Genomic DNA, 10406 nt, shown 5'->3' with positions numbered 1-10406 from the left:
GATGTGACACAGAGAAGGGACATTTAAGTCGGTCCACCTGACTGTGGGAATGAGTGATGGCTTGACCTCTGTCCTCTCTTAGGTGATTAGGCCTTGATGAGGGAAGGATGCTCCCAAGATGGACCCTACGGCCCCCAGCCCTGCAGCGGGACGGGGATCCTAGGATCGGGGCCCTTCTTGGACTACTCATAGCATGGCCCTGGGAGGAGGATAGGAAGTAGTTCAGGAGTGGGGGCTGGGGGGCAAGTGCCCTCCTGGTTCTCTGAGTGACTTTGGGAAGCCCCATCCCCAGCTTCAGTGTCTTTGAGATCTTCTCTGTGCAAGACTCTAGAGCTAGATCTTCTCCCCAAAGCACATTCAGAACAGGCTGGGTGGCCAGGGCTCTTCTGTGTCCCTCTGAGGCGCCCTGGGGCTGAGGAGGATGGGGGAAACAGTCTGCAAGTGTCCTTGGGCACATCCCCTCCTTAAAGCAAGCATTCACAAAAAGGGAGCCAGACTATTTGAGGAGATTCGTCTCTTCTGTGGAGACTGATGTCGGTAGTCTGTCCACACTGGGGCTGTGAAGACAGGCCCCCGGGGCAAGCTGCTCTGCCTCCTGCGTGTGACAGGTCAGACAGGCCTGTCCTCATTCCAGCTTCCAGGACAGGCTCGTTTGCACTCTGGCTGCCCCGCCAGGCCCGTCTGACAGACTAATAAAGAAATGCTGGCTGGGGTGCCTGAGTGGCTCAGTCAGTTGAGCATTAGACTCTTGATTTTGACTCAGGTCATGATCTCATGGTTCCTGAGTTCGAGCCTGGCATCAGGCTCCATGTGCTGACAGTGTAGAGCCTACTTGGGATACTCTCTCTCTTTCCCTTTCTTTCTGCCCCTCCCTTGCTTGCATCCCCTCCTTCCCTCCTCCTCCTCCTCCTCCTTCTCTCTCTCTCACACAAAAATAAATAAGTAAACATAAAAAAAAAGTGGTCACCAAGCCCACAAGACGTGAAAAACAAAATAACCTTTATTTAGTTATCACTGAATTTGCAATCACGGGAGGGAGTAGAAAATCTAACATGGCTTCATCACACAGGCTCATGGACAGTGCTGACCCCAGGGCTCCAGGGCAGCCTGACTAAAGCATCCCAGGCAAGCCTGCCTCCCTGGTCCTGGCTGGTCCATCTGTCCTGCAGGAGGCTGGCCCAGGTGTTTCCAAGGGCCCCTCAGCTCCTCTGACACCATCCTGTCTCCACATGGGCCAGGCTTTGTGAGAGATGGCTGGTGAGACTGATGGGACATGGGACAGGCTGTGGCGCGCGGCAGGCAGCAGGCCTCGGCCCAGGGAGAGCTGTTTGTCTGAGGCCACATGGTATGGGCCAGGGAGGGGGACCAGCCTGGACAGGGACTCAGCTGGGGCAGAACCAGAACACTGTTGTGTCTTTATAAACCGAAGGCAGTGGTGGCAGCAGAGCTCCTGCAGGGGGGGCGGAGACCCTTGGCATCTGGCCCTGCAGGCCCCTGTCCCCAGGAGAGAGGGGTCAGGGCACGGAGGACGTGAGTTAGAGTCCTGGCCCTGACGTGACCTGCTCTGAGACCCGGGGCAGCTGTTTTCAGCTGACAGAGCCTCAACTCTGTGATCCAAAAACTGGGACCATATAGCCCCTGCTCGCCACCCTCAAAGGTCAACACAGAAATGTCACAGCCGGGGACCAGGCTGTGCCAGGCCATCAGTCCCTGGCTAGGGCTTCCACATACAGTGTTTCCCTTCCTGAGTCTCCACAGTCTGGCACGTGGGGCTGATTTTGGCCTCTCAAGAGCGGGAGGAGTGTGTGAGCCTGGCTCGTGGCAAGTGCTCAGAAAGGTAGTGAGTTGAGGCCCTGACCTTGGCCCCTAGCCCTGGAGGCCTCCCCGGTCCCCGAGGCTCTGCAAGCTACACATTGGTCTCAAGTTCACTGATCTCAATGGTGCAGTGGTCCAGAGAGGTGGAGGCTGGTTCCTCTTCCTGCTCCACCTGGACAGGGATGTGGTGGGGACAGGCAGGGCCCAGGGTCAGCTCCGAGGCCTCAGCCACCTTCTTCACACAGCCATTCTGCTGGGTTGCCATGATCTCCTGGAGGCTCACTGGCTTGGTCTCACAGGGTGGCAGTTTCTGGGGAGGGGAGACAGGCCTTGGTAGCAGCAGAGGGCATGCGGTCAGACACCAGGGAGGACTGAGCAAGCAAACCACGTGATTGGTTTTCCTACAGATGTGCTGTGGGACCTTGATAGGTCACACAGGGCCTCTCTGGGCTCCAGTTCCAATCTGTCCTGCTTCCTTTTGAGGTTGTCTTAGTGGAGGAGGGACCTGATGCACACAGTCCTGTGAGGGAACTGGTGAGTCCCCTGCCTGTTCTCCCCAATGGGAGTGGGACAGCCTGCTACACATCATTATTGCCACGAAGCCCTGTGCAGACACACAGATGTGTGCATTGCTGTTGGCAGATTGGAGGGCACCACCGGCTCCCTGAGGACAGGGTTTATCTCTCTTTGTTTACCATTGCTCCTCCCACAATGATGAGTGCTCAGCAGCTAGCTGTGAGAGGGCCCCATCAGCCCCTGTCCAGAAGAGGAGGCAGGGAAGGATTGGCAGAGGGCCGCCCGGCTGGTGAGAAGACCCACACTCCCACCCCAGCTCTACCCTCCCAACAGCCAGGCTAGCAGGGAGGCACTGCCCTCACCTCCGTGCCTGCGTCCTGAGCAAAGTCCTTCCGGCAGATGTGGGCCATGATCCCCGCCGCCAGCGCATCACCCAGCACGTTGATCATGGTACGGAAACGGTCCCTGGTGAGCCAAGGCGGGCAGTGAGTGGCAGGTGCTAGTTTTGGTAAGAGGAGCTGGCAGAGGGCAGGGCCCAGCCCCACAGCACCTGCAGCTGGCGGCCAGGTTGGAGCCTGTGGCAAAGTGCCCTTCCGGTCCTCTCGAGCCTACTGCCCCCAGGGCAGTGCCAACGCAGGTTGGTGCATGGCAGGCTTCATGGGCACGTTGACTGTGCCCATGCTTAACAGGGCCTGGGCTTCGTCTAATGCTCTGCTCTCACCCTCTTGAAATTCTTTATAATTTTTGAACAAGGGTAGACACGTTTTCATTTTTGAAAACTGGACCCTACAAAGGCTGGTGTCAGTAGGGCACCCCACTGTGCCAACCATGGCAGTTCCCCTGGCCCACCCTCAGTGCCTGCTGCCCGGGGATGAGGCAGGTGGGGGGCGAACCCCACTCACAGAGCCCAGTCGACAGCAATGATGAGGGTGATGTCGTCAGTGGGAAGTCCCACAGAGGTGAGCACGATGACCATGGTGATGAGCCCAGCCTGGGGGATGCCAGCTGCCCCAATGCTGGCCGCTGTGGCCGTGATGCTGTAAGAGGGGCAGGGAGAGGAAGAGGAGGGGCGGGCCTCACTGTTGGAGCCCTAGCTCCAAGAAGGAGTCCAGAATGCCAGGGCTTCTGGGGACAGCCCTACCGGGCAGGGGTTATTAAAAATGCCACATCAGGAAATTCTCAGGGTGGGGGGCTCAAGGTCCTGGGGCTCCATGGGCTTCCATCTCTGGCCTCAGTGGAATCTCCTGAGTAGTTTGTAGAAGAGCCTGTGCCTGGAGTCATAGCCTCTGTTGGGTTCCAGAAAGCTGGCCAGAGATTCAGGTCGTCCATCCACATGGCTCTGCCCAGCCTCCCTCTGGGTTCTGGTTCCCAGGGCCAGACTTGTGCCCTCAGGCTGGCACGCCAAGCCTCCCCCACAGCCTTTGCCCCTCACCCCAGCACTCTTCCCTCAGCTCTAGCCACACTAGCAGTCCCTCAGCTGTCCCCTCATCCCGCCCCTGGCCTCTGCTCACCCTGTGCCTTCAGCCCCCTCCCTGCCCTGCATGCCCAGACTGCAGGCCCTCCTCTGGACCTTCGTTCCCAGTCTGCTCAGAGCTCCCCCTCTGCAGGGTGATGCTGGGGAGGAGCCCTGAGTCACAGAAGCCAGGTCACGTCCCAGCAGCACTGCTGACTTGCTGTGTGGCTAGGAACAAACACCTTGCCTCCTCTGCACCTCAGAGACCCCATCAGATCTGAGAGCTCAAGAATCCTGAAGGCCCTTCCTGTGCCATCCTCTCCCCCCGCCAATTCATACTGGGTACGGGGTGTCAGGTGTGTACCTGATGGTGATGATCTGGCCCAAGTCCAGCTCATAGTTGTTGACCTGGGCAATGAAGATGGCGGCCACGGCCTCATAGAGTGCCGTGCCGTCCATGTTGATGGTAGCACCCACGGGCAGCACGAAGCGGGCAATCCGCCGGTCAATGTGGTTGTTTTCCAGCAGGCACTTGAAGGTGATGGGTAGTGTGGCTGAGCTGTGGGCAGAGGGGTCAGTGTGTGCCTACCACCATCTCCCAGGGTGCTCCGGGTCTCTGGGCTGCCTGCGTGCCAGGGACAGGAAGCTTGCCCCATCCCAGGCAGCCCACCGGTCACAGGGGAGGACAGGCTGAAGGAGCTTTGAAAATGGTCTCAAATGGCATCCTTGGCAAGTATGTGATCAGTGGCCCAGCCAGACCCAACCAAGCCCAAGGTCCCAGAGACACCCACTGGCCACACAGGTCAGGAAAGGAGTTACCACCAGCAGAGCACCTACTATGCGCCAGGTATTGTGCTTTATACACACTCTTCTCTGACCCTCACAGCCTCCTGTGGGGGGGTTTTGAGTCCATTTTACAGATGAAAAAACTGAAGCCCAGAGGGGAGGAGGGGCTGATCCAAAGTCATACCGCTGTGCCAAGCATAGATAAAGTGGCTAACAGCAGGGCTCTGGGGCCAGACCTGCTGGATTTAGATTCCAGCCTCCTACTAGCCAAGTGGCTCTGGCCGATTCCTTAACCTGTGTGTGCCTTAGTTTCCTTGTCCCAAACAATACCTAGATTACAGAACTATTAGGGTGATTGAACAAGAAAGTGCTTAGAACAGCGTGTGGCAGTCAGCGGTGGCCACTGCTCTGATTGTGACTGTCTTTGTTACTAGAGCTCCTGGTGACTGTGCTGAGACTAAAACTCAGGTTGGTTTGGCCACAGTGCCCTTCCTTTCCCACAGGCCAGTGCCTGGGGAGCCCACTTCCGTTTTCCAGAGCCTGCAATGATATCCCCAGGCCCGCAGGTGTGGTTTCTGCCAAGTAGGAGATGGCCAAGGGCTGCTGGTTCCAGCAGGGCTTGGCCTGTGGCAAGGGGGCTGGCAGCCACTTGGGACTTTGTCTTTCCTTTCCACCTCCTGGCTCTGCCCTGCATGGAGTTTCCCAGATGGCACTTCTTTCTGGGGCTTTTCCTCACAGGAGCCCTGTCCCCCCTGAGTTCTGCGTGAAGCGCTTCTGCTGCCAAGGGCTGGGTTATCTGGCTGCCAAGGGAGCAGCTCTGTGGTGGACCTCGTTCCCATTTGACAGATTGGGAAGCTGAGGCCCAGAGAAGAGAAAGCAGTAAGGGCTGGAAGGAAGAGCCAGGCTCCAAAGGGACATGGGTCTGAGCTCAGGTGACCTCCTGCATAGAACTTGGACATTTGCTGTGGGGAGACCCACCCTTGCTTCAGAGTATATAGAGCACTTTCTCCCCCTTGATGGACAGACAGCTGAGTTTGCCTGCCTCCAGCTCTGCTTCTGCGCTCAGCTGTGGGCTGTGATCCTTGAGAGCAGATGCCACGCATCTAGCCCAGACCAGTCTTGCCCCTAGTGAGTTACCTCCACTAGTTCCCATGCAACCCATGGGGCAGAGGCTACCATCATCCCCAGACTGCATATGAGGAAACTGGTGCTCGGGGAGGTCAGGTGACTTGCCCACAGTCACACAGCCAGTGGGTGATGGGACCGTTACTCAAATCCCCACTGTTTGGTTACACTGTCAAGGCCATAACAGGACATCCCCCTGCCACAGTAGACAGGCCAAGTCCCTAAACAACGCAGGGCCTGACCCCAACAGCACCGTAGGGCAGCAAAAGGCAACAGCCATTGCAGATTCAGCCCTTGTCAGCTGTCCCGACTCCAAGATGTGTGGAAGCCACCCCCGTGTAGACCGAGTGCACCTTAGGGATGCAGCCAGTTGGGGAGGAGAAGGCATTAAGAGGTGATAAGGGCTTTCTGCCATTCGGGCCAGTGGGGCCTCAAGCAATACATCTCAAAAATTGGCCTCATTTACCATTGTCCGAAGCTACCCCCAAGTTTGTGAAGTGGGCCCTACTGAACTTCCCATGGTTCTGTGGCTATGGACAAGTGACAGCTGGACAGATGAGCAGAGTTCAGCTGCCACCATCGCTCCACCCTACCCATCTCCCAGGGCTACCTGGAGGAGGTGGCCAGCGCAATGAGCAGGGCCTGGAGGATGCCTCGGATAAAGACAATGGGGTTCTTTTTGGTGATGAAGAAGTAGAGCAGGGGCAGGATGAAGAGGCCATGGACCACCAGCCCACACACCACAGTGATCGCGTAGAAACCCAGCTTCTTCCTGACAGCCGTGGGGTCATCCATCTCCAGGATCTTGCCGGCGATGAGGAACACGATGCCGAAGGGGAAATACCTGGGGGCAGGCGGCCGGGTCAGTGCCAGGCAGGCAGTGACCCAGGTGGCACTGAAACTGCATCGCTGCCCGGCCTGATGCCCCTTGAGCATCCCGGGGCTCCCGTGAGGACTGAAGGAGACCATGTACCACAGTGCCCAGTATATGGCATCACTAATACCACAACCCTCCACCAGCCCAGCCCTGCACAACCTCTGGCTTCTACGCCTTCCCGTCCAGGCCTCTGAGGAGGGCTCCTGCCCTCAGCAGGCCCTCATGTCAGCCCGACAGTGCCACAAACTTTACACGTAACCTGGGGCAGGCCTCTGCATTTCCCCATCTGAACTATATGAGGTTGGACTAGAAGATTCCTAGAGCCTAAGCTGTGAACCAAGGGGTGGCTACTGGTTCTCACTTTCAGGGTTTCCCTTTTCCAAAAGCTGAGCTGATGAGACTCCGTGTGATGGGGAAACTGGGCCAGGAGAGCAGGGCCACGCTCAGCTTGTCACTGTCCTCTGGTGGGCCTGATCGGGCCAGAAATGGCAGGCCCGGGGCTGGAACTAGACGTGGGCAGGGCTGGGCATGGGGGTTCAGGGCAGAATGTGGCCGTGGCTGAGCCTCCAGTGCGGGAAAGCAGTGAAAGGGACCATGGCGTCCCTCCATCTGCCCAGGGCAGGGCTGAAATTGGGAGGGGTGAAGGTGGAAGGGGACACTTCTGCCCCCAGTGAGGCTTACCACACAGCCACCGCCACAATCTTCATGACGGACTCATTGAGGCACTGGCAGAAGCTGACTAGTGGGGTTCCACTGTCCCCCATGCGGCCCAGCATGATGCCTGTGGGAGCAGGGACACACAAGCATGTCACAGATGCTGCACGCCGAGGCACAGGTGTGCACCGCAGTGGCGCGTGCCCGCATATGCTGGTGCCATGGCAGTCAGCGGTGGCCACTGCTCTGATTGTGACTGTCTTTGTTACTAGAGCTCCAGCCCTAGCATCCCCAGACCTCAGTGAAATGGAACAGGCTGTTGGGAGGAAGCCAGGGGCATGGTCTTCTTTAAGGGAGAGCAAACTAGCAGCCAGGGTTGGAGAATTCCAAGTGAGGAATGCCAGCTCCAGCTGGGGGTGGGGGAGGGCTGGAGACCCCCCTTGGTAATGGAATGGAGACTTGAGCCACTCCACCGGATAGGAAAGAAAGGAACCACCCGGAAGACGGGAGACTCCAGGTTATTCAGATTAGTGGATACAGCTTGCAGAGAAGGGTAGATGCAGAAAGGGCCTGGCTCCAGGCCACCGCCGGGGAGGGGAGGAGAGCATATACCCATGGTGGCAGAGAAGATGACGATCCCCAGCACGTTCATGCCCTCAGTGGTGTCAGGCTCTGACTTGTAAACAACCTCAGGCGGTGGGGTCAGGTCCAGGGCGAAGTTCTGAACACGAGAGCTGTTCTCTTCCTGGATCCCGTAGATGAGGATCTGCTGAGGAGGGGACTCCTCTGACGCCATCTTGGGGGATTTGATGACTGGGGTGGTCTTGGTGCGGTACTAGTGGGTGACAACCGGGAAGGAGTCAGGGCCAAATATGGTTAATATCATCCACAACAACAATAATAATCTCCTGGAGGCACATTTGTATCAGTCAAGAACTATTTGACAGACAACAATCCTGTGAGGCAGGCAGGAGTATTACCAAGATTTTACCAGAAAGAAAACTGGGACTCCTTCATCCACGTTCGCACTACCCAGCCATGCTTCTCTTCATCCCTTCCACCCTCTCCTTCCTTCTGTGCGTTATGTTCCTTCTATGTATCATTATACCTATCTGGGATCCCGTCTAACCATCTCCTCTTCTACCCAGATAATTTTCTATTCACCCATCTCTCCTTTCCCAACATCCATTTTCCATCCACCTAGTGGCCAGCCAGCCTTGCCTGCCGCTGATGGAAACTTGGACCTTCTATCTGAAAAGCTCAGCTTGCGCCAAACCTTCTAGAGGGGAAGAGGTTCCAGCTGGGAAGACCTGAGCCTCCATGCTGTCTACCCTTCCTCCTCCACCACAGGGCATCCCTGGGTCTTCCCCTCACAGGCACTAGAAGCCCAAACAAGGGAGATTTCTAGCCTTCCAATACCACAGTATCAATACGGTAAGCCTTCTGGGGGGTGGGGTGGAGAAACCAGCCAGGACATATATGGGACCAGAAGTTTCTGTGCTTCAGTTTCTTCATCTGTCAAATGGGGGTCACAGTAGTATCTGGCTCGTTTGCATAAACGAGACCACACAGGTAAAGGTTTACAGCAGTGCCTGGCACATGGTCTGCCTTAGGTGGCCGTTTGCTGTTATTACTGCCACCATCACCGTCAGCATTCCAATATTGGATTTTCCGTGTAGGGTGCCAGGGACAGGGAGATGAACCAGACATGAATTCTGCCCTGAGAGCTTTGGGGAGGGAGTGAGTGACTTACTTTGCTTCAGAGGATCAGACAGCTTCACAAAGAAGGGGACATTTGAGTTGGGTTTTGAAGAATGGGTAGGAGTTTGCCAAAAGAAAAAACGGCATTCCAGGTAGGTATGGAGTAGAGCAACATTCACTCTTTCTCTCTCACATCTTTAATATTTCCCATCACTATTGGAATAAAACCAAAACTCCCTGGCCTACCGTTCAGAGCCCTTCCCTATCTGGCCCATTTCATAGATAAAGACCCAGGAGATTAGGTAAGATACAGAGATTGTCGCAAGATCTCACCGCTCCTTATTTTGGAGCCTCCTCTCCCACCTTCGACCTCCTCCTCTGTGCCCCAGTCCCAGTGCAGGGTCCCGCACAGGCAAGGGGCTCAGGAAATTCTTGCTGGATCGTCAACCGACCAGTCAACATTTACAAAGGGAAGAGAATTAGAAATTATTAGATGGGCAGACAAAAATTTGTGCACACGGATATTTACCATAATTTCTAAAAAAGGAAAAACTCTGAAAACACCCTATAAGCCTACCAAAACAGGCAGTGGTAATAAATGACAGCCTGGCCTTGTCATAGGCTCTTGTCTCCCTGCAAATAGTGTATTTTAAAGAAATGCTTAATAACCAGGGAAAATGCTCATGATGTAATGGGAGTGGGGAAAAGTAAGACACACGCCGTCTATGCACTATTATCCTAATTTTATTTTTCTAAAGCATATTTATGCAGAGAAAAAAGACTAAAAGTGTACCAACGGCTATCACTGTTGCTTGGTGCTGGGACAAGAGATGATTTTATTTTCTTCTCCGTAGTTTTTAGTATTTTCCTAATATTTTACACTGAACATTATTACTATTCTTATTATGGGGAAAAAGGATTATTATTATATTTTTTTTTTAAAGAGAAAACAGGCTTAGAAGCCAGACAGGCCTGGGTTTTCCTACCAGCGTGGTAGGAAACCACGGTGGTATAACCTTGGACAGGTCCTTTGATCCTTCTGTGCCTCAGTTTCCTCATCCGGGAGAGGGGCTGCACCTTGAGGGCAGGGTTACTGTGAGGACTGACTGAGACAGTGAGCGGGAGCATGGGTGTAAACCTAGAGCACAGTGGCTTCCCCCCACCCTTGTAAGTTCTCTTCATGAGAAGCTAGAGCCCGGGGCGGGGGTGTGGCCATGGGAGGCTCTCAGGATCCAGGTCTCCCCACCTGCCCTCCCCTCCAGCACCCGGCCCCCAGGAGGCAGGGAGACGTGCTGGGTACACCTGTCCCTTCCCAGCCTGACCCAGGCTGGCCCTGCCTGCCCCACTTCATCGCTAGGGGACACACTCACCTGTTTGAAAGTGGCTTCCACCAGGTTGGCTGGGAACATGTTCCTGGGAAGAGAGGGAGCAATTGAAGGAGGCCAGAGCCCAGCACAGATGTGGCATCATCTGAACACC

At 55.6% G+C, this 10406-nt stretch overlaps 1 protein-coding gene across 1 annotated transcript in view; it reads right to left on the bottom strand.

Moving 5' to 3' along the window:
* Positions 1 to 982: 982 nt before the first annotated feature.
* Positions 983 to 10406, bottom strand: part of SLC1A7 (solute carrier family 1 member 7) — a 41319-nt gene continuing 31895 nt past the window's right edge. The window contains exons 4-11 of the mRNA XM_029948081.1: positions 10298 to 10340; positions 7839 to 8061; positions 7254 to 7353; positions 6306 to 6539; positions 4149 to 4343; positions 3234 to 3368; positions 2694 to 2796; positions 983 to 2125 (exon numbers count right to left, since the gene is read on the bottom strand). Of these exons, the coding sequence (XP_029803941.1) occupies positions 1907 to 2125; positions 2694 to 2796; positions 3234 to 3368; positions 4149 to 4343; positions 6306 to 6539; positions 7254 to 7353; positions 7839 to 8061; positions 10298 to 10340 (1252 nt within the window). The 3' untranslated portion in view covers positions 983 to 1906. The remainder of the gene's footprint in view (positions 2126 to 2693; positions 2797 to 3233; positions 3369 to 4148; positions 4344 to 6305; positions 6540 to 7253; positions 7354 to 7838; positions 8062 to 10297; positions 10341 to 10406) is intronic.

Source organism: Suricata suricatta, chromosome 8 (genome assembly GCF_006229205.1).
Source record: "Suricata suricatta isolate VVHF042 chromosome 8, meerkat_22Aug2017_6uvM2_HiC, whole genome shotgun sequence".
NCBI lineage: Eukaryota > Metazoa > Chordata > Mammalia > Carnivora > Herpestidae > Suricata > Suricata suricatta.
Note: the sequence above shows the minus strand (reverse complement) of the source record. Positions and strands in the feature narration are given on the sequence as shown.